The sequence below is a fragment of the Nyctereutes procyonoides genome, unplaced genomic scaffold (genome assembly GCF_905146905.1).
Source record: "Nyctereutes procyonoides isolate TBG_1078 unplaced genomic scaffold, NYPRO_anot_genome, whole genome shotgun sequence".
Lineage (NCBI taxonomy): Eukaryota > Metazoa > Chordata > Mammalia > Carnivora > Canidae > Nyctereutes > Nyctereutes procyonoides.
In genome coordinates, this window is record NW_026575030.1 from 9,480,289 (window position 1) to 9,507,917 (window position 27,629).

At 53.2% G+C, this 27,629-nt stretch overlaps 1 protein-coding gene across 1 annotated transcript in view; it reads left to right on the forward strand.

Moving 5' to 3' along the window:
* The window catches only part of GLI2 (GLI family zinc finger 2), a 255,853-nt gene that overhangs the window by 50,952 nt on the left and 177,272 nt on the right, over positions 1-27,629 (forward strand). The window contains exon 2 of the mRNA XM_055316156.1: positions 17,448-17,619. Coding sequence (XP_055172131.1) covers positions 17,478-17,619 — 142 coding nt within the window. The 5' untranslated portion in view covers positions 17,448-17,477. The remainder of the gene's footprint in view (positions 1-17,447; positions 17,620-27,629) is intronic.

Consider the following 27,629-nt stretch of genomic DNA (forward strand, 5'->3'; position numbering starts at 1 on the left):
ATAATCTCTACACCCATTGTGGGGCTCAAACTCACGACCCTGAGATCAAGAGTTGGATGCTCCATCAACTGAGCCAGTTAGGTGCCCCTCAAAATAATTTTGATAAAGTAATTGGGTGCTGCCCAGTGTTTGGGGCTGGCCTTGGGACACGACCTCCAAGCTGCAGCCTCATCAGGAGATGTTTCCTGGCCTTCAAGAGAGGGGTCCTCTCTTAGGATGGAGCACCAGTCACCCTGGTGGATGCTAGGTGCCCCCCAGGCCGTGCCCATTCCCTCACTCCCCTCACTCCTGATTTCTCCTTTGTGAGGCTGGTGTGGTGACGATTCGGAGTGCAGTTGGGAGTGCAGCTTGCTCTGGTGGTTACTGAAGCGGACTCTGCTCTGCAGGCAGAGGAGCTTGGTGGGTAGACCTGCCCCCTCTGCCCTCAGGAGCATTGGAGGCAGCAGCCCCCCTTGTGAAACCCTGGAAGCTCCTGGAGGAACTGGCCCAGGATGTCCCCTGAGATTCTCCGAAGCCCTTTTCCATCATGGTCAGAAGTGAGGCTACATTTGTAGTTTCCCCTTCTATATTCTCTATAGTTATGAATAAATAGCATCTTAATGGAAAAGCAATATAACCATTAAAAAGCATTGCCAAAATCCCAGCACTGCCCCAAATCTCATCATCCTAACAGAATTTTTTTCTATTGTCTCCTCTTGTACATATGGTTTATCCTCCTAGTTGCATTAGAGGATGCATTTAACTTTGTTTTATTTCCATCTACCATATGATCTTAAGCATTTCTGTGTTTCTCCTTTTTAAAAAAAAAAAAATATTTATTTATTTATTTATTTGAGAGAAAGCCCAGAGAGAGAGTACAAGCAGGAGGGGAGGGCCAGAGGGAGAGGGAGAAGCAGACTCCCTGCTGAGCAGGGAGCCCAATGCTGGGCTCCATCCCAGGACCCCGAGATCATGACCTGAGCTGAAGGCAGACACTTAACCCACTGAGCCACCCAGGCGCCCCTGTTTCTGTATTTCTGTGTCTTTATAACAACAACCTAAAATAGCCACAGTACTTTCCATTGTGCTGTGCTGTAATACAAATATACTCAAAACAATCTCTTTCCTGCAAGCACGGAGGTTGGGGCCAGGCCAGGGTTTTGCAAGTATAGGTAACTTGTGCAGTGCACACTCGCCTGTCCCTTACTCATGACAGTGTTGGTGAGGCAGGCCAGGGACTTGGCAGATGTTTTCTGGCAGGTGGTGGACTTCCAGCTGTCACTGGGATAGCTGGAGTTCTGTGCTCTGGTGTACTCTGAAACCAGACACTACAGAGCAGATCTTCTTTGGTGTAAGTACGTCCTGTGTGTGAAGCACTGTACTAGATGCTTTGTGGTCACGAAATCATTCGTAACAGTCCTGGAACATCAGATTCCTGGCTCCATTTTCCATCAAGGGATCCTGAGAGGAGAGGAAGTTGGGTCATTTGACCTTAGCTTTCAGCAAGAGGCTGACCCAGGCTTCAGATCCAGGCTTCATTGCACTATGTCTCCTTATAGCATAAGGTAGTGAGCTCCCCATCCATGGGAAGTACTCAAGCAGAAATTGCACGATAGAATGTCCAGAATACTCTATATCAAGTTTCTCTTTTTTAGATTTTTTTTTTAAGTTCATGAGAGATACAGAGAGGCAGAGACACAGGCAGAGGGAGAGGCAGGCTCCCTGTGGGGAGCCCAATGCAGGACACTATCCCAGGACCCCAGGATCATGCCCTGAGCTCAAGGCAGATGCTCAACCACTGAGATGGAGAAACTCAATCTCGGTGTCATAGACATTTTGACCGGATTAATTCTTGTGTTGGTCACTGTAGGACATCTAGGAGTGACCCTGGCCTTCACCGAGTCACTGCGAGTAGCACAGTATAGAAACAATAACAACCGACTTTACATGTTGCAAAGTGTCCCCTGGGATGCAGATTCACCCCAGTTGCTACCTGCTGCTGTAGGGGCTTCCTGAGTAGGATGGGAGGTTGACTGCTGGATCCCTGGGACCTCCGTGGAGCTCCCTGTCTGGCTGGATCCTTTGGTGGACTCCGTTAGTGGGTGGCTGATTGGAGGGACTGGGCATGGTGCCGTTATGGAAGGAGTCCTGGGGTCCAGGCTAAGGGGACGGCCTGGACGGCCTCTTCCTCATGCAGACCCCAAGTCAAGGTGCAAAACCTCGTGATCACCAGACGTGCCCTGGGGCAGGGAACCCTGCTCCCAGTAAAGACGGTGAGTGTGACAGCCCCCTGACCAAGGGCCACCTAAAGCTCTGATCTCTCTGTGACTTCTTGCCAGTTGAAAAGACTCCCCTCATTGAACGAAATCTGCATGTCACCGGGGCCTCTCACCCGTGTTGGGGAGGTCCTCGAGCGTCTTCCCAGGGACAGTCCTGATCGGGGAGCCCTCCCACGGCACCCTAACTTCCAAATCAGGCCCGTGGGGGCGGGGCTGGCAAGGAGACTGTGATTTTGCAGTGCTGCGTGTCGAGTTGGGCTTTAAAGAGCGCTCTCATTTCCTCTCCGGAAGCCTTCAAAAGGCCCCGGGAACAAAAGGGGCTTGATTGAGTGTGCCTTGGAGAGCTTCATCCGAAAGGAGGGAAAAGAACAAGCGGCCCACACTACAAAGCCACTTAATTTTGCATATGGTGTCATGCCAAGAAACGCTGAAGTGCAGGAACAAGCAGAGAGACATGTTCCTTTTATCAGGAGGGTGTGGACTGGCGGTGAGAGCCAAGGACAGCCGTCAGCAAAACGGTGCTGTGTTTTTGGCACCCCGACCCCACAGTTCCTCCCCTTACTCCCTGCCCTCTGGCTCCCTCCCGCCCTCTCTGTTCTGTCCCCCTCTCCTTAGAGAAATGAACTTTTTATACCACAAGCACTTAAGGCCTGACCTTATTCCGGGGCAGTTTGCATTTTAAGAGGCTGTTCTTGAGAACGAAAAAAGTGTCAAAGAAGTGACTCTCTAATGGTATAATTGTAGATAGTGAGTAAGGGTAGTTTTTACTCTTTATTTTTTGTTTATTTTTTTGGCAGTGAGTTCTGTCTGGCACCTTCTTAGATATAAGCAACCGGCTGGGCTACATCTTCCCGTGAGGCTCTCTGGGGTCAGTTAAATTACCATTGCCAGCTGTTTACTGTGTGGAGGCCACTAGTGGACGCGGTGTGGGGGATGGTTTAGGGGACAGCTGACCTCAGAACACTGGGTTCACTAGAGAGCCCTCGTTGCACATTTATGGGACACTAACTGTGTGCCAGGGGAGGGTCAGGGGCTAGGAGTGAAAGTCAAACCACCCAGGGGTGAGATGGTTAAACAGAGAGTTGAAAGGTCTCCCTGAGTGCAGTACTGTGGGGTGCCCAGGCTGACGTGGGGTCTGCGGGAGCACTGTGCCCGTCTCAGGGCCTCAGGGCCTCAGGGCGGGGAAACACTTTCTGGGGGAGGTGACACCGGCCTTAGCCTTAAAGGTATAAGCAGGAGTTAATCAGGTAGAGGGGGCGGGGAAGGGTGTTTTGGGGGATGAGGGGGGAAGACCATGAGTTCAGAGGCCTGACAGGCAGTGTCTGGTGGTCACAGATTTCTAAGGTCCGAGTGGGGCCAGAAGGGGCCTCTTTGGGTCTGGTCTTAAGTTTTTCATAAAATGAACATTGCCTTTTTTCAATTCATTTTTTCCCCTTTGAATTAGTACGTGTGGCCCCCAAATGCTGACGCATTAAATCCTGTCAGTCCCTGTCAGACAGACCACTAACATGCTCAGCGCACGCGCGTGTGTGTGGAATTCTCGCTCGCCCTGCATCCTGCTCACCGCCCAGACACTGTCCTCTATCTGCTGTAGTCCCCTCTGCTTTAGCAGACCATTCGGACCTGACCATACTTCTTTTGAAAATGTGTATTCACTCCTTCCTCCAGGGAGCCTTCCCTGACTTCCCTCAGGCTAGCCAAGGCTCCCTGTAGCCCCTTGAGTTTATCTCTCTGCCAGGAAGCTTATTTTGGGTTGTTACTATTTCCCTTGATGACTATGTCCCTGCTTGGGCTGGGTGCTCTGGGAGAGGAGTTAGTACTGGTTTAATTCACTGTCACAGCCCCATGTATGGCACACAGTAGGCCCTCAGAAATGGGTGAATCTCACACTTGTGCCCAGTCACGGAGCCCTTAGAACTTCCCTGACCTCCCTGAGAGGGCCGGTGCTCAGGCTGCAGCCGATCCACAGGGGGCTGGAATGGGTGTCAGTTTACTGGGCCTAGGGATGCCCAGACACCTGGCTCAGGTTGGGATGTGTGACCGCCAGGAGACACAAAGGCTGTGTGAGCACTAATGGGCTCCTGAGAATGGAAGGGGAAGAGCCCGGCCTGGGTGAAGCTGGACTTGGGCAAGGCTGAGGGGGCTACTTAGCAGGTGGGCCTGGGGTGCCCTCCTTCCACCTCAGGCATGAAGGTGCCAGCCAAAGGCAGGCCGCTCCTGCTAGCTTCACTCCTCGGGGTGGTGCTGGCTGTTGGTTCCTGGTGGAGCCTGGAGAAAGCCAGTGGCTGAGCCTGGAGGAGGCACAGATAGAAGAGCTGAGTGAGGGCATCGCCTGTGTGTGGTGGGGGAGGCCGTGGCTGGGCAAGTCAGAGCGGCACACTGCGCAGACCGAACCAGGAGATGCCGGGCCACCCACCGGCCTGGTTCTCCCCAGAGCTTCGAGAGGCAGAGTAGCTACCCTGGATCTGCAGCCAGCCCTCTCTACCCTTGCCCGGCTCTCTACCCCAGGTCCAGCACCACCTGTGGAAAGGGTGACTCTGGCTTCAGAGGTTGTTGGGGTTCAGCAATATGGTTGCTGGTTCATGGATGCAGGTGGCAGGGCACTGCTCTGGATCTGGGCTGCATGCACAGGGACCTGGACAAGGTGACCTCTGGAGGCCTTCCTTGGTGCCAGAGGGAGAAGGAATGAAGGGATGGAAAGTGGTGGTCTGGGGACCTGGCATGACTCCTTGCCAGATAGCCTCATAATCTCACCAGTCTTAGATAGGGCTATAGCAGAGAAATCAAATGGGTTCTTTCCCCTCTGGACCAACTCAGCAAACCCCAGAGCCCATCCCCAGGCTCTGAGGGGCAGCAGTGGATGAGCAGAGACTCCTATCTCTGACGCCAGCCCCAAACTGCCTCCACCACTCAGGGGGCATCCATCACTGCCCAGCCCCCTCCTCAGGAAAGCCTCTTGACTTGGGTCACTTATGTCAAGGTGTGTAAAGGGTGAGATTTGTTCTGGATCTGCAACCCTCCTTCTCTCAATCCAGGTGAAGAAGGCCTGGGTCCCCCGATCCTCTAGAGGCTGTGATCTGGTTGATGACAGGAAGGATGTGGAAAAGCCACCTGCACCATATCTCTGACTCCAGAATGCCACCCCTTATCTTAAAATTCCACTCGGACAAAATAGCCCTGTTTGAGTGTGTAATAGCTCAAGAAGCACATTTTAAGCATTTCTGCTTAAAAAAAAAAAAAAAAAGTTGTTTTTTTTTTTTTTTTTAACTTCTCTTGAAAATGGTGTGTGCCTATACACAGTAGGTGCTTGGTAATTTATAGACTTGAGTGCTAAGCACTTTGCATAGAAAGTCTTTGTGCTTGGGGAGTTTATACTCCCCCCCCCCATCGGTTGTCAAATGATTTTTTATTGCTTTATTTTCCTTTGTCGTTCTCCACTGGCTGGCCATTCCCCGGCACCACTATTGACGTCATCTGTGATGTCGTGAGGGTGGTGGCCATCCACCCTGCAGCCCACAGACTGGGCAGTCTCTGGGATCTCATTAACAGTTCCAGAGAGTTCTCTGGCTGAAGAGCGGTGCCGCATCTGTCAAGCATTGTTGACAATCTCACCCGAAGTGCTATTTCCACTGTGCCTAATGTTTTTCTGCTTCTTTCTGTCTCTTGGCGGTTTCTTGAGGGCTTAGGGAGTCAGGGCAGAGGCGGAAGCTACACTTCAGTCTGGGCCCTTCTGTTCTGAATGGTCAGTTTTTCCACTGACAGCCTTGGACCCTTCCAGTCACCGGTTGCCTTGGCAGCTACCTTTCTGGGAGGCCGACCCTCAGGGCCAGGGCAGAGGTGACACCGACTTCCCTAGCGGGGCACCTCAGGTATATGACTTTGGGGTTGAACTTAGGCAACGTGGTGCAGACGCGGCTGGTGTCAGATGAACCTGGATTCAGGATGACGGAAGGCAGTTGCACCTTCGCCTCCTCCAAGCCAGAAGCCAAAAAGCTCAGAGTTCATACTCTGAGGGAAGGGGTGCATTCATAGGCCAGTGGTAATTTTGCCCTGGAGGCCTTCATGGCAGTGTGGGCAACCACTGCGTGGGGCACACGTGACAAGTTGACTCCAGCCCCTGCCTTTGACCTCAGCCCCTCACCCCCAGAATGCCGATGGCTCTCAGGAACAGGCCTGCCCTCGTGGGGATTAGGGCCTGATGGGAGGCCAAGAGAGGAGAGAAGATTCTCGCAGGCTTGGGTACAGAGAGCGTGTAGTACTGAATCAGGATCAAATGGTGATGAGTCTGCCTCTGGGGTGAACATCAAGGGGAGCAGACGTGTAACCATGTGCTTAAAACAGTGAGATGGGAGCTTGACCTCGGGGGCATGGCATGAGTTAGGACTGACCCCTGACCTGGGTGGTATGGGGCTCAGCAGGAGGGGCTTTAGGGAAACAGTGATGTGGCCGGGAGAACCTAGTGTGAGGCCTTGGTGGGGATTTGTGCCTTATCCTGCAGGCACCTCCTGCCTTTCTGGTTCCTTGCCCCCACCAGCTCCCCCTCCTTTGGGGATTTACTCCATCCACTGGGCCTCTGTCCTTGCCTTCCCTCCTCACGTCTTGGGGGAAGGGGACCCCGCGGTTCCTGTGTGCCAGGCCTGTTCCCGGTCGTGCCCTCTGCAGCCCTGGGCCCGGGCAGAGGCCTTCTCCCAGGCCTGCAGCCGGCCCAGGGCAGTCTGTTTTCCCTCCTTAGGGCAGAGGCGAAGCTTGTTTTTCTTCCCCGCTCAGGAATTGTGCTTCAGAAACACACAATGCAGCTGTTAAAATATCTGGGTCTGGCTGGGCGGCCGCACAGCGGGCCCCTTGTTCGCCTCGGACGGCGGCCTCCTTGTGGGAGCCGAGCTGGGATCATGCCTCTGCTGGCGGTGTGTGGGGGGCGGGGGGAGGGAGGGAGGCTTGAGGCAGAGACCCCGGTCCTCTGGACCTTCTGCTGCTTGAGGGTTCTCCACAGAGGCTGGGGACGGACAGCAGGCCTTTGCAATCAAGCAGGATGGCACGTTACAAAGAGATGCCAACCTGAGAGTTTCCACATTAGACCCTGGAGGCATGGACCCTCGGGTGGGCAGAGGGAAAGGGAAGGGCTCTGACGAGGCTGCCTTGTCCAGTCTTGGACGGGCCTCCTCTTGGTGGCTTGGCCCCTTTGCACTGCTCGGGATAGGTCTTTCTGTCCTAGGTTTGCAGACTCACGCAGGCTGCCGTGATAATGTGGTGTGCGCTTGAGCCCAGGCATGCCTGGGCTTTTATTTATTTTATTAATTAATTAATTAAAAAATTTTTTTGCCTTTATTCACCAGAGACACAGAGAGAGGCAGAGACACAGGCAGAGGGAGAAGCAGGCTCCTTGTGGTGAGCCTGTTGTGGGACTCAATCCCAGGACCCCCGGATCATGCCCTGAGTTGAAAGCAGATGCTGAACCACTGAGCCCCCCAGGCATCCCATGCCTGGGCTTTTAATCCTTACCGTGACAGTGCTATTGTCACCCCCATTTTACAGATGAGAAAACTGAGGCACCATAAGAAGTTTGTGTCTGTAGCCCTAGGTAGAGCTGGGATTCTAATGTGGCGGCCGTCTTTGTCCAGAGTCTGCACTCACCATGCTCCCTCTGAACGTGCTCACTGCTGATATGACCAGGGAGTGACAGAAAAGTTTCAGAAGCAACACAGGGGGAGGTAGTAGCAGATCCAAATAGGACCCTGGACCCTGTTCATTAGGAGAGGCTTCCTGGGTGTTAAAGCATGGGTCCATGGGGAGAGAAGAAAGGAAAGAAAGTTCTGGGCAGAAAAGCATGGGAATCGTGTAAGGGCCGGGGGCATGGACGTGGCCTGGGATTTTTCGGGGAATAAACCCATATGCAAGCAAATGGTCGTTTCGATGCCATCTGAAGTGTCAGTTACGAAGTAGCTCTTACACATATCCTCTCAGAAAAAAAAAAGGGGGCCTCTTGCCCAGCTCTAGTCCTGATACCCATCTCCCCTTATCTGCAGCTGGCTCCTACAGCAGGGGCCTGCATTTCCCATAGGGGCCCTTGCTGGCTGCTGTTCTGGCCCAGCAAGTCAGTGAATTAGGGTTAATTATCTGTTTTCCTGCACACCAGCAAGCCCAGGGGCTGGGCAAATTAGGGAGCTTTCGTGCTTGGAAAAAGCCACTCGAGGAGTGATAAAAAAGCAGGTGCACCCACTAGTAGAGTGATTTTTGCACAGTGCCCACCCCTGGCCACCACAGTGAGAGGGTGAGGGCTTTGCCCCCTGCTTTCCAGGCCTCTGGCTCAAAGCTCCTGGAAGCAGCCAGGATCACGAGAGCCAGACTGGCCAGGTTGTGTGGCTGAAGTGTTTTCAAGAACCAGGAAGCAAGAAAGCACATCCTTCCTAAACCCATCTCCCTCTGGCCTGCCTGTCCCAGAGAACCAGTCAGCGCCTACGATGCCCCCTCGACGCGGTCTGTGCTCTGTTCCTTTCTCCTTGTGAGAGTGTTCTCCTTTCTTTTCCTCTGCCCACAGTATGCCAGGGGCTCATGCTCATGTCATTCCCAGCCTTGGAGTGTCCTTCCCTCCCCACTCTGCAGGCCAAGTCCATGGCCTTTCTTTCATTCTTTGTCTCGAAGCCACAGGGCAGATGGGTGGTCATCTGGAAGCCCTCTCTGACATCCCCAGTCACTAGCCCTCGCTACCTTAGCTTCTGTGGCTATGAAGTCGCTGCTACTGATTTGACTTTTAGCATATACTGGCTTAGACTTCAATGAACTTTATGAGCTGTGCTTTATGCTTTTTGACAGCTCTGTAATATTCCATGCACACGCCAGGCATCTACATATTCAACAAATTTGGTCGTGGTAGAAACTGTGTGGGCTTCAGAATCCTGCAGACCTGCAGTAAGACAACGGTGCTGCTACAGGTCAGCTGTGTGACTTTGGGCAGGTTGCTTACCCTCTCTGGGCCTCTGTTTCATTGTAAAGCAGGGATCATGATATTGGCATTGCAGGGGCACTGTGGCTGGCTGTGTGATAACACGAGGAGAGAGGCTGGCCTGGTGTGGGCACCTGCAGGTGCATGAGGCTTCTGATCTTTTCTTTTTCTGGTAATGAGGCTCCCAATAAGAGGGATACTGCTGGGTAGAGCAGAGGGCCTAGGGACGATGGAGCAGTTCGAGGGGACTATTTTTTTCTCCGAGTCACAGAGGAATGAGGGTCCCACGTTGTAGATCACGGGGCAGCAAGGGTCAGAAGAACGCTTTATTTTTTTCCAGATGTGTCTCCCTTTGTTGTCCTCACCATGCTCTGGGCAGCAGGCCAGGCAGCAGGCCACGTGCCAAACCCACATAGAGACAGAGGTGTCTGTGCTGGGTAAGGAGCAGCTACCGGATGCCAGCATCCCACACACATTGATACCTGTGGGGTTCCTCATCACCTTGGGAGGAACTGTACAACCTCTCACTGTCCATGGGGTCAGGGAGCTGGGACCCCATGATCCAGCCTCTCATCCCATATCTGACTGGGCCAGGGTCCCAAGGGTCTTCCACAGGCTCTGATTTTCCCTCTCAAAGTTGCCCTCCCTCAGGGGGCTCTGTGGTGGGAACCACTGGCCAGGATGGTGCCCAAGGGGCCAGCCCAGGCAGGAGTGTGTGGTTCTCCTCCCCATGTCATGTCATTGGAAGAGGGAGGAGTGAGGGGACAGGGCAGTGCATGGCTGTGTCTCCATCACCACCCCTGCCCCTGCTTTACCTCGGCTCTGGTGGTGGAAAGTCACTCATACCTTTTCCAGCCCTGCAGACTGTCCAGGTCTGGAGCCCCTTGTCTGTGTTTTGCTGGAGACAGTTTGCTCCTGGGCCCTAGAGGAGCTGTTTCACATAGGTGTTGATTCCACATATAGAGACGAGGCAGGTGGACAGAGAATTCGGAAACAGATGCAACTAAGCACCAGACAGGTGCATGTATGCAAAAGGCCCAGCTGTCACTCGGTGGATACAGGACGAGTCCTCAGGACCTTGGTGTCGAGGGGAGTCTGCAGTTCTCTTCTTAGTTATAACTAGCTTATAATTATCATTACCTTTAATCTGTGTTGCAATGACAGCGTGTTCCTCACTTCAGGAAATTTTACCTGTTTTATCTCATTTGATCTGAAAAATGAGTCTGATCAAGGCAGGACGAGTGTTTATTATCTCTGGTGTATTTGTGTGTGTGTCAGTCTGTATCTTTGCACATACACGATCATGTGTGAGCGTGTGCCGGTGGCATGTAACTAGGTGTGTGCTGTGTGTGGCTATGTGAGTACATGGATGATGCGATCACGTATGTACGTGACTGGGCATACATGCACACGTATGGCAGGGTGTGTTTGCATGCATGTGTGTGACTGTATGTGGTGGCAGTTGTTGCATGTGTTGTGTGTGCTCTGTGTGTGCCCATGCGTGTCTATGCGTGTGGGGCCGGGCACGCATGCCGCACCGCTGAGATCAGAGGAGGTGAGAACACCATAGCCCCGAGGTGGCTGCGAGGACTGCGAGGCGAGGTTTCATCTCTCTCCTAGAGAATGATTTTGCCCGGGGAAGACGCTCTAATTCCTGTGACTCACTCGTTAGAGGAGTTCAAAGCAGCCAGGTGGCGGGAGGGTGTCTGGGATTGCAGGTTTTGGAGTGATTCGCTCATTCTGCTCTGATAATTAATTTATTCTTCAAGGCAGTCCTTTCACTCAGAGTTCTTAACCTTTTCTGTGCCGTGGACCCCTCCTCAGAATGATGCTGTAGATGCACAGAATAAAAAAACACGCAGGGTTACGAGACAAACTGGTTGTATTGAACGTGACGATCAAATGTTACAGGCACCGCCTCGGTGCCACAGTAACGCGTGTGCTTCTCTGCTGGCTCGGGTTGCCAGGTCATTGGGGTCTGATGGTGACCTTAAGCAGGATGCCGAGGGGAGCACAGGTGATGATGCTCTGTGCCATGATGTGAGTACACCTGTGACTTGTGCCGGTGGTGGGCTCAGAGGCACTGTGGCTTGTCCATGTTTCAGGCCCAGGGACCCCAACTTCCAGTTCCAAGTTAGCCGAGAGGAAACATATTTCTTTTTCCTTCGGGCTATGCAGCCTTGCATTAGCTGGAACTTGTAAATTATTTGGAATAATTTGTAAATGATCTGGAAGTGACCTTGTAAGTGGCACTCCGTGAAGATTTTCCTAAACCTGCCTGGGTATCACAAATAACTATGGAACTTTTAAAAAAATGTGATATTTTGTCCCCAACTCTCTGCTGAGACCTCTAGAGTCCCAATGTCCAGGAGAAGGTCCAGGAATGCCTGTGGTGGGGTTTTTGTTGCTGCCAGGACCCCCTGAAGGGCCAGTGACTCTGTAGTCTCCTAATGAAGACCTGCTCCTCCTCCTGGCTCCCGGTCCAGTGCTCCCCCTTCCCCAAGCAGAACCAGGGGAGTGTGGTTGCATCTGGTCTGAGGAGTTGTTTGGACATGCTAGAGCAGTGTGAGTTCCCTCGGTGAAGTGGGGGTGTTGCCTCTCCTCCTCCCCCCATGAGTGCTGTATTCCCAGCCTCTCGGGTTCTGGAGCCTTTGTGGGGATTGTGGGAAATATTTCAGCACAAACCATCATGCCCCCCACCCCCGGTTGAGGTCTGGGGCCCCAGAGCCTGGCACCCTCCCCCACCCTGTCCCCACCTGGCCTCTGGGGGCTCAGGTGAGGCTGCTGACAAGGCTCCAGCAGCAGCCTCATTGGAGCTTCAGGGAGTGAAAGTGGCTGCCTGGGACCCTGGGCGCCTGGTGTTTACCTAGAAATTGTGCTAATCCCGCTAATTCCCGTGCTTTACGCAGCCTCTCGGCTCTGTCAACTGCCTTCCTCCTCTGGCAGGGGAGGGAAGTGGGGGGCAGCTGCTGATCTGCAGGAGCCCGGGCTCTGGCACGGTGGGGACTACACGGACCACCCCCTGCCCACCTCTGGCGCAGCCAGCTCCCCACGGGCGTCCGTGGAACCCCTGGAGCTTCCAGGTATACATCTGTTCCCCAGGCCGCAGGCCACAGGCCGCAGTCTGAGTCGTGGGAATCTGATAAATACCCTTCCTCCCCACACTCCATTCACCCTGGTCCTGTGGTGGCCACACCTTGAGGCTTCGGGTCACACGGCTGCCAGAGGACCTGGCTCTGGACCCGGCCTTTTTCCCTCCGTGGAGAGTGGCCTGGGGCAGCTCACTTCCTCCTGTGTAAGAATCAGGTTGCTGACACCCACTCTGACAACATAGGGCAGGGTGCTGGTGTAGGGGAGCCACAGCTACTGTTCTCTAAGAAAACCCACAGCCTTTTCCTGCTCTTTCCAGGCTCCTCATGTCCCTTCACAGAAATTGTCACAGTCCCTTCTTGAATCTCTTTCTTTCCTTGGCATCCTCGATACTAAAGTCTGAGGGTTCTGACTTGTTGGCCTCAGTTTCCCCATCTGCTTTTGGAAAGGAGCCTCAGGAGTCTGCTGTCCTCTCATTGGGGCTGGGGCAGGGGTTTGGTCATATGCACTGATGCTGTGGGTGCCTTGAGTCCTCTGCTGGCTTCTGGTCCACCGAGCCCCGTGCCCTCGAGATACATGCCTGGCTCCCTGGGCCCGTCTTACTCATCTGCAAGGGTTCTGGACATCTGTTCAGCTGGGCCTGGGGACTTAGGGGTACAAGGCCCAGCCCTGCCCTGGAGGAGATCACAGTCAAGCAGGAAGCCAGGTGGGAGTGTAGTAGGTTATGACCATGCTGTATAAAGAGGTGCCATGGTGGTGGGGGAGTATCCAAAGCCAGGGCAGGGACCCTTGACTCATCTAGGGGATGTGCAGAGCCTAGCCATCTCCCACCTAATGCACTGTGAGGCATGAAGCTGTTTGTCAATAAAGAAGTACTGAGGGGCGCCTGGGTGGCTCCTTCAGTTGGGCAGCCGACTCTTGGTTTTGGCTCAGGTCATGATCTCGGGGTCCTGGCATTGAGCCCCACACTGTTTTGGGTTCTGTGTTCAGCAGGGAGTCTGCTCAAGGATTATCCCTCTCCCTCTGTCATTCTCCCCTGGTCCGCACTATTTCTCTGTCTCTCAAGTGGATAAATGGATCTTTTTAAAAGACTTTATTTATTCATTTGAGAGAGAGAGAGAGAGAGCACAAGCAGGGGGAGAGGGAGAAGCAGACTCCTCGCTGAGTAGGGAGCATTGTGTGGGGCTCTATCCCAGGACTTGGAGATCACAACCTGAGCTTAAGGCAGATGCTTAACCAACTGAGCCACCCAGGCCCCCCTGGATAAATGGATCTTAAAAAAAAAAAAGAATTACTGGATAAAGAGTGAGTGAATGAGTACAGCCGCCCTACCCCAAGCAGCTCCAGCAGACAGGTGTCCCTGCACAGGCACGGTGTTTGCAAGCAGCCCTGACACAGCCTCAGCTTTTGGCCACCCTTGACTGGTGGCCTCCATCCACCAATCCTGCTACCTTGGATACAGCACTAGGGCAGGAGCCATGCCAAATCTTGCTTCTGGGATGCTCCCTCCCACCCCCTGGGCTCCTGGCACAGTGCTCCCTAGAGTTGAAGGGCTCAACAGTTAGTTACCTTATGGCCTGCCAGGGGATTCAGGGTTAATCCCTTAGCGCTGTGGGATCCTGATGCAAGGGATAGCTCACTCTGGTGCTTGAGAGTATAGCTTTGGGGCCAGACGGCCTGGGCTCAAGCCTGGCACAGCCACCTCTAAGTGTGCATCTTTGAGCAAGTTACTCAACTTCTCTGTTGGTTTCTTTCTTTTTAGATTTTATTTGAGAGATAGCGTGAGCCCATGAGTGGGGGGCGAGTGGGGGGCGGGGAGCAGAGGAGGAAGCAGATTCCCAACCACCTGAGCAGGGAGTCTGACATGGGCCTTGATCCCAGGACCTGGGGATCACGACCCGAGCTGAAGGCAGATGCTTAACCGACTGAACCACCCAGGCACCCCTAAGCGTTGGTTTCTTTCTATGTAAAATGTTGTGAGGCTTAAATGAGATCACTCTTATAAGGTGTTTGGCAGCTGGTAAATGCTTATTAAAGTTTTGTTGTTCCAGCTGTTGTTTTTATTTTTGTCCTTACTTCCAATTCAAAGTGTGTTGGGCCTGAATTCCTTTACCTGAGCTTCTTGGGAGGAAAAGGCAGGCTGTTCACAAAATCACTTGCATTTCAAAGAGCTGTGGTTTCCTGCCACTGAGGTCCCTTTGCTTTGCCAGGCATTCCTGAGCAGTTGGTCTGTGGTAGCCTGACCTGGAGGTGCTGATGAATTCAGTATGAGGGTGTTCCTTGGTGGCGAGATCCCTAAGCAGTGACGAGGAGTTGGGTGGCTCCCCGCAGGAGCTGAAGTCCAAGTGGCATCTGGAAGGAATAGAAAGGGTGAAGGGTTGCTGCTGCATGGCACGCCTTGAGCTGAGGCCTGGTGGTGTACAGGGCAGGGCTGGTCATGCCTGGCTGGGTGCGAAGGAGAGGTGGGAGAAGGGGCTGCAGGAAGGCTTTGCTTAAAGGTCAAAGGGACTCATCGAGGCCTTGTCCAGCAGGGGTGGTGGGGGAGGTGAGGGTGGGGAATGTGGTGAGATTTGGGTTTGGGGAAGGCCCCTGGTTGTCCGGGGAGATGATAACCTGGAAGAGGACCAGACGTGGTCCTCTGGTGCCCCTGATCCAGAAGGGAAGGGTACCAGAGCAGCCGGCTCCAGAGGCACCCCCTGGCGAGGTGTTTCGGGAAAGTGAGTGCAATCACAGCCCATCAGATGTTGGAAGAAAATGGGGAGGAGGGAGGTGACCCAGAAGTGCAGCTCAGATGGCTGGGGGAGGGTGGTCCCTGTGGTCAGGCTAAGGGAGCCCGGAAGGCAGAGCAGGCCTGAGCCAGGCGTTGCTGCTAAGCAGAGCCGGAAAGAACAGATGACCTATGCAGATAGACTGGAGGCCAGAGGAAAGCCGTCACTCACCAAAACCTGCAAGGAGATTCCTGGGTCCCCGTCTGCCTTGGGTTTCCTTGACAGGGAGTTTGTGAAAGATGGCGGAAGCGGGACAGGCCGGTGTGTGCAGACAGAACAAGGTAGTCCAGGACCTCCCATTTTCCACTTAGAAAGACGTGAGAGTTTTGGGTGGATTTAACAAGATGGAAATTCTGTACCTGCAGATACGAATTTAACCTTGAGGGTGGGGATGGAGCTGAACAGTGTCTTTGGTTTCTGCCCTGCCGTGACCCATGGGCTCCCTACCAGAACATTCCCTTCCCACAGGCCTGCAAACTGGCCCTGCCTCCCGACACAACAACCACGGAGGACCTCTGGACTCTTCAGTTGTCGCATCATTTTTTTTTTCCTGCTTTTATGGCAAAGCTTCCTGACTAAATTGTTTATACCTCTGTTTCTCCTGCTTCCACTCATTTCCTGACCTCCACCTGGGCCCTGGTCGCCACACCGTCTCCCTCCCTCAGTAGCTTGGGAGGGAGCTGATTGCTCCCCCCTCTTCAAGGCGTTTCACTCTTGCATTGGCTTCTGGCACCCCCATGCTCTCCTTGTGTTTTTTTCCTTCTCTTTCTCCCACTGGCTACTCCTGCTTACTCTCCTTGACTGGTTTCTTTTCTCATTCCCGGAAATGTTGGAGTGCCCCTGTCTCAGCTCTGGAACTTTCTCTTCTTCGCTTCCATCCCTTCTGATCTTTACCATTGGCTGCCATATTCCTGTCTCCAGCCTCTACCTCTACCCCGAGCTCTGACCTTACGTTTCCGACAGTCTCTGCGTGGCTTAAAAAGGATTTCAAACTTGATGGGGCCCAGACTGAGCTCCTGATTTCTGCTCCAAACCTGCTTCTCACCCGCTGGGCTCCGTCTCAGCAAATGACAGCACCATTCATTCATCCAGGTCCTCAGCCAAAAATAGGAGCCGTCTTTGATGCTACTGCTCTTCTTTTAAGAAGTTTGGCTTTCACATTTCTGTTCTGTGACTTGATACAAATAATCGGTTAGTAGTATCTGTGAGTGATGAGGCATATGAGTGAAAGGCTTGCTTGTGACCCAGAACCCAGCCTCAGACGGAGCATTACCTGTGCCCTGCGTCCCCCTGCCCACCCCACCCCCGCCCTCCCCCTCAGGCTCTCCCTCTTTCCACCACAGCCCAGTCCAAGCCCTAGGAGGTCTGTGATGGCTGCATTCCACCACTTCCCCCTTAATCCAGATCACCATCATGTCTCCCTGGGTCATTCCCATAGTGCTTCTTTCTCCAGATCTACTCTCACAACAGCAGAGTGACCCCATATACTGTGAGACCTGTCATGTCCCCCCTTTGCTCAAAGCCCTCCAGGGTCTGTCCTCACCTTGCTGTTCTTGAAACAAGCCAACCTCTGCCCACCCAGGTCCATTCTTCAAACAAGCTCCTGCCTCTGCCCTCTGGCTGCTGTGGGCTCCCTCAGAGCTTCACTGGCACCCCATTCCAACCTCAGAAAGGCAAGGCCGTTGTCCCTCCACCCCTCCCACCCTGCCCTAGCTTACCACTTGGCTTTCTTTTTTTACGCTACTTCTAGCTAACTGAAACTTAGTTTACATTTATTCCCCTTCCCCTTGTATATCATCTCTTTCCCAAGTAGAATGTAAACTCCATGGACTATACCTTCAGCACCAGACAGAAAGCCTGATACGTAATAGAGGCTTAAAAATGTGCTGAGTCTGCGCCAGTGAGTAAATGATGAAAGATCTGTTGAATGAATGAATGAATGAATGAATGAATGCATGCACATACACACAAATAAATGAGAGGTGGATCCTGGTGAGCAGAGAGGGAACAGGAAACCAAAGGCTTTCCTTTGAGGACCACTAAGTCGTTGTCACACTATTTGGACTTTCCTGTGATCCCGAGTTGGAGGCCGTTACTTCGGACTTCCTTTCTCAAAGTGGGCCTTGCTCGTCATCACTGCCACGGGCAGTAAGGAACCTGTTGGTCAGATTTTAAAAATCTGGGGTAGGGGGCAACGCCCACGCTCGGCTGGGGTCCTTGAGGTCGTTTCCATACCCAGATGAATCTCAGAACTAATAATTCTCCAAATTAATTAAACCCTCCTTCCCAATTATAAGAGAATTAAGTTGGTTGCCATGAATCTGGGTCGATGTATCCCGGCTGGGTCTGGGGGCAGTCAATGTTGGTGAGTGTCTTTGTCTTTTCCTCCAGGGTTGTCACCCAGGACTATGAGCGGCTGAGATGGAGATGTCGGCCCCAATCACTGCCACGGAGAAGAAAGACGCCAAGAGTGGGAGCCTGGAGGGTGCGGCTTTCCCGGACCCGGGCAGGAAGGCCTCTGCTCTCGCGGTGGCCACGGCGGCGGCGGTAGCTGCCCACGGAGGTACTTGGTGTCCTGCATGCTCAGCTGCCAGCGGGGGTGTTTTTCATTAGCCCGTTAGGATTTAATTAGGCTGATGGCCGATGTGCTCAGGCAGGCGTGCTGGGTTTATGGGGGGCGAAGGGGAGGGCGCACTCCCCCCCCCCCCCCCCGTCTGCTCCTGGGGATCCCAGGCCCAGTGACGTTCACCGGCAGGTTGCTTGGGCTGGGGCGGGGGGGGGGTGAGGGTCCTGGCCGCCCTCAATCTGCCAGGCGGCCCCGGGTGCGTTCGCTTGGCACATTTGAGATGTGCCAGAGACACGGCTCCTGGCCTCTGGCCCGCCGGGGACTATTTTGGAAAGTAATTGTCTCCTGATCCCTTCTGGCTGTAATTAGAGGGTCAGGTACAGAATTTAGTATCCTTAGGTGAATTTCTGGCCAACTTAATTATAACAGAAGGACTACACGAGCCACAGCCTCTCATTTACTGCCCCGAAGAGAAATACTCTCTGGTTTCCACTGGTCCGTGCCAGCATCCCGTCGGGAAAGTTTGGCGGGAAGGCGAGACCTCCCCTTGTGTGTGCGCCGTCCATCTGGAGGCCACAAAACTATTTCTGTCCCTGAGGAATGGAGAGTCTTAGATTTCTTTTCTTTCCTTTTTTATTCAAGTGCATTTAGTCATGGCCTGTTGCTCCCGCCGCTCAGGCACAGCTCGGAGAGCGGTGGGGGCAGATTCGCCCTGGCAGGATGGGTGTGCAAGGGGGGCGGGGCCGCTCACACTTTGATGTGCTCGCACATGCACCCGCATATGCACCTGCACATGCAGCCAGGCTCGCTGAAGTGCGGAGCTCAATCTAGCAGTCAGGCGAGGCTGAGTTTCTGCATTTCCCACCAGAACTCAGGTGATGCTGGTGCTCCTGGTCCATGGGCGGCACCGGGCACAGCTGGAGGCTGGAGCCCAGGGTATCGGGGAGACACTGAGAGGGGGAGGAGGGGGTTGGTGTTTCCAGGAGTGAACCAGAGGACCTCTATGTTGTCATTACTGCATTTATTTTATCCTTACCCCCTGCCCACCGTGATGCTCAATTGGAGGTCATGATTAGGCTGTGTGGCTCAAGTTCTGAGAAGGAGATCTGAGACCAACCTTCTTGTTCCCCGCTAGGAAGGTAGGCGTTTGGCCTCCCTACCTAGGTGATGCCCCTTGACCCGTGTCCATCTTGGATTGGAGATGAGCTCTCCAGGCTCTCCCTCTGTGACCAGCTGGGGTGAAGGAAGGAGCCAAAGCCCAGGGCTGACCCCCCACACAGGGTGGTGTCAGGAGATGAGGGAAGGGGAGGCTGAGAGTGGGAGTCTGCAGGTGGTTGGGTGGCCCTGCTGGTCCTAGAGCTGGCTCATCCTGGGCCTGGCTGTGTCTGCATGTGATCTGTTCCTTCTCCAGAGCCAGGGCCTATGCTGCCCTGGGGTGATAGCTCAAGATGTCCCTCTGCCTGATGGACAGATGCATGGCCTCTGAGGCCTGAGTGAGCCCTGGCAAGCCCAGCCCTCGGTGCTACTCTGGCCTGCCCCTGGGCCCTCTGGTCTCCCTGCCTCGGCCTGGGTTGGCCTCTCCTGAGCCATGAGTAGATCATGAACTGCCACATAGTGAGATTAACTGCCATGCCACGGGAGCAAAGAACAGGCACAGGCAGTAATTAGACAGTGATTAGGATGTAACTGGGGGGGAGAGGAGGCCCCTCTAGTGTCAGACGCAGTTGTCACCAACATACAATAACAGCAAGTGCTTGAGGGGATCTGGATCTGGGGGAATGGGCAGCAGATCTGTAGCTTGGGGTGCAGTGGCCTCACAGAGGCATCCAACCCTGCTCTTCCACACCTGGATCCTTCCTTAGGATGCTGACCCTGCCCATTCCTGCAGGCTCCCATCCCCTGGTTCCTTGGCCCCGGAGGAGTGCTCGGTTGATGTGGTTTCGGTTGATGCAGTTTCGGTTGATGCGGTTCCAGAAGACGGTGGATATGACCGATCTTTGGAATGAGTCTCAATCAGATGCCGCCGGCACTGGGAAGCCTCCTCACCACTCCTGCTCACCCTGTCTGCACAGTTTGTGGGGCCGTCCAGGACTCAAGCAGGAGCAGTGCAGTGCACAGGGGGCTGTTGGCCTGGGTCCTCATTCCAGCCACATCCCCTGGGCCATGCCATTTACCTCTTTTTACCCCGTTTTCCCAGTCATGAGGTGGACATTTGGATATTTGGCAGATGTCATCTAGAGTCATCATGATCTTGTGACAGTCCTCTGTCATTGAATACTTAGGCTGTCTAGTTTTTGACAGTAGGAACATAATGTGGATGTGAAATCCTTCTGCCTAAAGAGATGTGTTCATCCTTAGAGCCAGAGCCATACAATTCCAGTGGTGAGATTGAAGCCTCTGGAACTGGTGATGGGGTGAGAGGGTTCAATCGAGGGGCCGGAGGCTGACCTGCAATACAGGCAACCCCCTACATCTGGACACCTTGTGACCCTGCTGGTTTGTAGGACCTGGCCCCTTTGTCATCACTGCTGCTTGCTCATGACAGTGCTCCCGACATCTTCATGGAAGACTCACCCATCCTCTGGACCGATGTGTGATAAGCCACAAAATGCCAAGCTTGTGTGTTCCATGGGAAGAGGTTGATTAATCAAACCATGGAATAGTTATTGAATAGAACGTCACGTAGCCACTGAAAATGTTTATCAAGACTTTATGATCATGGTCGGGGTGGGCTCCCCCGGGTGTGTCTAGGTTCCAACAGTAAGTAAAAAAAGCAGGGTACAAATTATATCTTACCTCTATCACAACTTTAGATACCTAGAGGTCCCATCAGCAGTGGTTGCCCTGATGGGACTCAGGGTGATAGACAGTGCATACAGGAAGCCCATCTCTTTGGTTCTTAAGGACCTTCAGCCTTCTAGAATCCTCTAGTAGACTGTAACTACCTCTGAGAGCAGGGGTGTGCTGAAGCCAGCCTCTGCTAACTTGTGTGAGTGGACTGTGGACACCTTCCAGCTCTGCCATCCTTGACCTTAGGTTGGTAACTAGAAGTCGGCCACAGTGGGAGTAGTTAAGGCAGGAAAATTGGCAAATGCTACAAATCAGGACTGTCTGCTCCCGCTGTCTCCTGTCAGAGCCTGTCGTCGAACATCTCCCAGCACAGGGAGCTGCTGAGTACGAGGCTGGGGTGGCAGGCACGTCTTTTCTTGAGTGCTCGGAGCTTCTCCATTTTGTGAATGAGACTAAGACGAGGTAGGGCCGGGACTTGCCCAAGGCCACTTGCTGGTTTAGCAGAGAATAAGATCTGAGGCTCCATCTCATCCACATCATGCAGTGAGTCTTTTTTTTTTTTTTTTTTTTTTTTTGCGTTTTCATTGAGATGGTGATTATAGACTGTTGGTGGGTGATTTGGGCCATAAAGTCCAACCCACTGATACTTGGTGATAACTGTCCAGCCCTGCACCAGCCACAGAAAGTCATGTGTGCAATAGGCTGGCGGTGCCTTCTCTCTTCCAAATGGCCTGTTCTTTGAGATCTGAGGCCATGACTTACTTGCAGAGGGACCCGAAAAGTCACCTGGCCTGCCTGGCCCCTGTTGTTTGACCTCCCTTAGGTGTCGTGGAGCCGGACCTGCTGGGGGTTGGGTATTTCCACTCAGAGTTGCTACCTCTCTGAGCCCACGTGTGCACAGCAGGACAGGGTGGTGGCAGAGGGCGAAGCAGCACTGTGGTCAGACTGGGGGCAGGTTCAGTGAATCACTTGTCTGGCGGGAGCAGCTGGTGAGGAACAGAGGGCAGAAGCTCAGGCCCAGGCCGGCAGAGGCCCAGGCCAGTGGGTCCTTTCCCAGCCTATTCAGCTGTGGTGCTAATGCTTTGGAGACCATAAATCTTTTAAAAAACACATTTTGGCCTAGAGCTTTTTTCCCCCTTTAATTTTTAAAATGGCGTAATTTTAAAGGCAATTTGATTCAGATGTTTTTCATTGCTTTACACCGAAACTGCCCAAATGCTGTCGTATTTTCCTCCTCAACAGTAGGTTTTCTTTCCAAAAATATTTCTGAACCTGTGTGCCTCAGCTGAGAGCACCAGGGACCCAGCTACTCCAGGCCTCCGGGCTGGGACGATTGGAAAATCTGGAGCCATAAAACTTGGAGCTGAGTCTGGGTCTGAGAGCTTTGCTAAGTCCCCGAGGTCAAATATCCAGACGGGCTTTAGAAATTCTGTGAGGCGCACTACCGTGGCAACACCTAACTGTTGCAGAATGCCCACTGTGTGCTGGGCCAGGTCCCTCCCAGTCTGGTCCCTCGCCAGCAACATCAGCATCCCTGGGATTTGGGGCCCCCCCATCCAGGCCTCTGGGAGCCGTGCTTCTGGGAGTAGGGCTGGGCAAGCTGTGGAGATTCTGATGCACTTGTAAGCGTGGGGCCTTCTGTGTTCTAGCTGCATGAGGCAAGACACGACTTTCCTTATGTAAAGTGGAAATCACATGCTGAGCTGATATGGGAAAATTACAAGACACAACGTGCTCCCGCCTGCCTGGCACAGGGTAGCTCACGGGGAGTGGCTGCTCCTGCTGCTGCCCTTCTTGCAGGTGGTCCAGAGAAGTGGTAAGAAACAGCTCAGACTCTAAAGCCACACCGCCTGGGTAAAGCCCAGCTCTGCTGTCCTTGGGCAGGTCTGAGCCTCTGTTTCCACATCTATAAAATGGACACAGCAATGGTCCTTACCTTACCGTGTTGTGAGAATTATTGGAGTTAGCAACGTCTGGTGGCAGGTGCTAAGTTAGCTCTGTGTGAGGTCCAGGCTAAGTCTCTGCTTTAGTAGCTGTTACTAAAGTTTTCCTTTTCTAGGCCTGGAAGCTCTGCCTGACTTCAAAAGGCTTCCCTTTGCTGGTTGCTCTTGCTGGTTGACTTTGAGGCTGGACAGGAGTAGGTAGACCAGATTTCTGCTGTCTTCCTACTGGAGAGTGGTAGAGGGAGCCCTGGGCTGCAAATCAGGCCTGAGTTACTGTCCTGCTTTGCTTCACTATCACAGGCTGTTCTGGGTAGGTGACCTGACCTTGATCCCTGGCCTTGCTAACTCAGCCTTCTCCCTCGTATGCTAGTGGGTGGGAGCAGACCAGAGGTTGCTGAGGCTGACCATGCCTCAGAATCCCATGATACAATCGTAATAGATACAGATCCCCAGGCCACTCCAGCCCTGTGGAGATGGAATCTCCCAGGCGGGGACCTGGTTTCGGGTATGTTTACGTTGGATACAGTTGGGCCAAGGTGGGGCGTGCATCCCTGGAGGGGGCACACTAACCAGGTACTGCTGGTTAGTATTGGCAGGGTGGTGACCTGCGTGTCCACCAGGGTTGAGCATGTGTGACTCTCAGCACCTGACTCCTGTGGCAGCGTGGCCCCACTGCAATGGCCACCCGAGATCACCTTGTTTACTGGCCCTGTTCGCTTCTTTGAAAGTTTCTTCCAGGCATGTTTTTGCCCAGTGGTCCATTTTTGCCCATCCCTGTCCATCTTGGAATACTGTGTGAATTCCAGAGTCTGTAAACAACTCAGGTGGCGAGCATTGTTTTTGGGGTGCCAGGGTGAGGAAATGTTACCCAAATCACTGGACCTTACTGTGTGCCCTGTAGTTTGATAAATGCCTCTGAGTCCTTGGTGTCTTTGTCCTCTCTTTGATTCTGGGCCATCGCCCTATAATGCCCTATGGGCAGGGCATTGTTGGCTCATCCCCCAGCAAGGAAGACACCCGGTAAATGATGGTTGAGGAAGGGGAGTCTGACACTGTCATGCCAAGTGTGTGCCAGTAGGCTGGTATGGCCTGCTGCCTCTGAGGTCCCTGGGGTGAGTTGGGCTGGCCTGCTTCTTGGTCCCGGCTCCCCTCCTGAGGCCCTCTGGAACTTGCCTAGTGGGCCAGCCTCCCCAGCCTACCTGACCTGCTCTGCTGCGGCCACACACTTCTGCCTTGGGCTGGAGGATGTACTCAGGTGTGACTAAGTGGGCAATTATTCTTATTTAAGTGATTTTCAGGATGGCTGTTGTTGCTGCTACTGAGTTTGTTTTAATGGCCCAGCCACATGGAACAGCCAGTTCCCACCAGACTTTTCTCCAAGAGCAGAGCTCAGTCCTCCCCCGACAGCTTCGCACACTCAGGAAGCAGAATACAGCACGACTGCCTGGACGTTTTCTAGGGGCCCCTGAATGACTTAATGATGCCCTGGCTAGTGAGATCTCATGTGCCAGGGCTGAGCTGGAGGGTCGGCGCTCCAGAGGCAGAGGTGAGGGTTGGAGACTCCTTTTAGCCCACAGTGGAATATGGTAGAAACGACCTGGGCTCTTGCCAGCTCCCTGTTGTTAGCTGTTTGCCCTGGAGCAAGCCCTCTAACTTTTCTGAAGTTCTTGAAGTAGAGATGGCCATGGGAACTACATCTGGCTCTTGTGGGATGAAATGGGAGAGTGTTTATAGAGTGGCTATATCAGAGGGTCTGTTTAGTGACCAAATGTTAGTGACACGAATGTGAATGCCCATTCGTCTTGCACATTGCGGTCTCCTGTGACCTTGAGACCTCATGCTCTAAGGGCCGCTCTGAAAGTCCCTCAAAACAGCTGCCAGCCAGAGGCACCTGAGTGGCTTAGTCGGTTGAGCATCCAACTCTTGGTGTCAACTCAGGTTGGGATTTTACAGTAATCTATTGAACATCAGGTTGATGATGCGATGATGGTGGCTGCAGCCTGAAAACCTCCCTTCAGTACTCCTAAAACTAAAGAAGGCTATTACTACCGTCAAATTTTGGAACACTACACCCAGGCCAGGCTGACAGACTGACCCATTTTTGGGTGCTGAAGTAGATCAACACCACTGACCCTCCTGCCCACCCTCTGGCCCAAGGCAACTACCAAAGCCTAGGCGTCCTCTGCACTAGCAAGTACAAGGAAACGTTCCTCTTGCAAAGAGTAGAGAGCTGGGGGGCAGGAAGCGAGGTGGTGAGTGTCAACCTCCCAGGCTCATTGGGCATCAAAAAAATAAGTCTCAAATCCCTCGGGGTCGTGAGATCAAGCCTCACAGCTGGCTCTGCACTTAGCGGGGAGTCTGCTGGAGATTCTCTCCCTCTCTCTCTCTGAAAATAAATACATCTTTTTTTTTTTTTAAATAAATACATCTTAAACAAATAAACAGAACAACTGCCATCCAGATCAGAGCAGATGCCCCACTTGCCCCAACACAGCAGCCCCCGCCTCGGTGTAGCGTTCAAGGCCCAGCCCAGGGGCTGTGCTCTGGAGCCTTCCACTGGCCTGCCTGACTTCTCCCACTTGGTTGTAGAGGCCAATGCACCCACATTGCCACTTCAGACCCGCATTGTGTGTTTCTGGCTGGCACATGTGAACTGATGATCTCTGCCCACAGAGAATGGAAGCCCCTGAGGGCCACCCTGGTGGTTCCAGCTCCTGTTTTCTCCCCGGGCCTTGGCCACACCCGGCACACATGGCCTCGTTTCTTGGGGTTCATTTGTGCATATTTAACTGTTGCAGAGTTGGGGAAAGCTTCAAAGTCATTTCCAGATACAGAACTGAGAGAAGCCTGAGTGATCATATAGTTCAGATCTGTCCATTTTACAGATGTGGAAGCCAAGGCCCAGAGACCTGAAGCACACACAGTCATCTGGTGACACCACCAGAACTGGAGGCCAATGGAGTGAGAATTGCCCATGGGATGGGACACAGCTGCTCCCAGCCCAGCCTCCGTCCTGTCCCGAACCCCAGCTTCCCAAATTGATGGTGTTTATGTTGGAAACATTTTTCTGACGTTTGGTTCTGTCAAAACTAATTTTAGCATTTCTAAAGCTTGGTAAAAATACAGTCTCATTACTTTGATGTCAGTGCATAGTTTACTATTAGTATATTCTGGGGTTTATCATTTTAGTCATGTTTAACACGGCTGCACCAGGCATGCACTATTAAATCTGGCTTATTTTACATTCCTGTCCGGAATTATTTATTTGTAACAATTTCCTCTCTATCAAAAGACACAGCTAATGCTGTGTTTTAATGTGTTATTTACACACAAAATAACCTATTTACAACTCAGTGTGCGCCGGAGGGAGAATGGATGGGCCCCAGTTTCCTGCGTTCTGTTATATCGGAGTTTAACAATCTGGTTTGCTAATAGAACCATTTATCATTGGTGTGGGGGGATAATTTATTTTATGTTTGTGGCCAGGTCTTACCGCCTCTGATCTTGGGAACATTTTGAAGATAATGAAGTCAGGCCTGGTGTTCAGGGTGGAAGCAGGGCACTCGGAAGAGGAGGGGGACCCATGGCCTTCCAGAGGTGGTGGCCTGGGTGCCTCTGGGTTTCCTGAGCTCAAGTGTGCATCCTATGGATGGTTCCAGAATACCAGTCAGAGATGTGGTGATGTAGAAACCCTGCTTCTGCCCTTCAGGAGCTCTCCTAGTTGAAGGCATCGGGGGACAGAGAACAGAGCTCTATGGGGATGCTCAGGAGATGGTGACAGATCCTGCCTTGGAAGCTTCATGGGGAGGCAGTATCAGAGCTGGGAACTGAAGGATGTGGAGGGCTTCATCGGGGAAAAGAGGAAAGGGTGGGTGGAAAGGGCAGCAGAGTGGCCTGTTGGGAGTGCAGGGCAATGGGGGTGTGTGTTGTGGGGGGGCGGTGGGAGGAAGGAGCAGCAGAGTGGCCTGTTGGGAGTGCAGGGCGATGGGGGTGTGTGTTGTGGGGGGGGTGGGAGGCAGCATTTGGTTCATGTGGCTCTAGGGTGGGGTATTCAGGTGGGACCTGAGAAGGCCCCCTGCCTCAGTGGCAGGTGGGGTTACCTAGACTCTCCCCTCGCCTCCAGGCCTCAGGGAACCAGTGACCAGGGTTTAAGGTAGACCCCTGCCACATCAGATGGTCAGTGTCAACTTGAAAGCGCTATCTGCAGTGAGAGGCATCCTGCGCAGAGAGACTGGAGACGGAGTCCAGCGAGAGGTCCCTGGGTCTGGCAGCCTGACAGTCGCATGGCAAGGATGAGCAGTGGCATCTGGGACCAGTGGGACCAATGAAGGACTGCTCGGGAGTGAGGCCCAGAGGTGTCTGGGCTGCTAGATGGATGTGTGGCCACTCCACTGCGCAGGCTGAGGTCCTGTGGCTCTCTCCGTTGGAGTCTCAGTGCCTCTGAATGAACTGTTGCCCTCTCAAGCCCTGTGCCAGCACCAGAGGGTGCAGGTAGGAGGGAGGGAGGGGAGGCATCCAAGAAGCAGGAGCCATAGTCTCTGTCCCTAAGAGCTGTGGCCCCAAGGAGAAACCACACACCCCCACTCACAGTACTGACGTGGCCATGACCTGATGCCCAGAGCAATCAGAATATTTGGGCAAAGGAGTGGGACCTGACAAGGCTCCGATATCTGAGTAAGGCCCTGGCGAGTCCATGATCTGCAGCTGCGTGCCCTCTCTGACCCCGGGTTCTACAGGCAGAAGCCGCACACGCAGCCTGGGGAGAGGCTACCAGAGTGGTGCTATGAAGTGTGGCAGGGCTTAGGGCAAGCCACAGGGAGTGGTGCGTGGAACAACCAGCTCTGGGGTGGCCAGCATAGTCTGAGGGCCAAGGCTCGGGCTTGGACAGATAAAGTTCGAATCCTTGCTCTGCCCACTTCCCTGTTGCATATCCTTTGCTGATCTGAACCCTGGTGTCTTCACCCTAAAAGTGGGCAAAATACTTACCTTTTGAGGTCTAAGATTACAGATAAGCAGTGTAAGATGCTTGGAAGCATGTGTCATATAGTAAGCGTTCTGGATGTAGTGGTTGGTGCTTTCAGTATTATTGCTGTTGCTGTTATTATGATTATTCTAGAACTATTTCTGAGACTAGCACATATGCATCAAATAAATAAATTTGAGAGTGAATGAATGCATGAGTATCTGAGCAGAATCTTCACAAGGAGTAGAAGCTTGCCCATGATGTATACAAGGGGAATCTGCCTTCTAGCCCAAGGAGCAGCATGTGCAAAG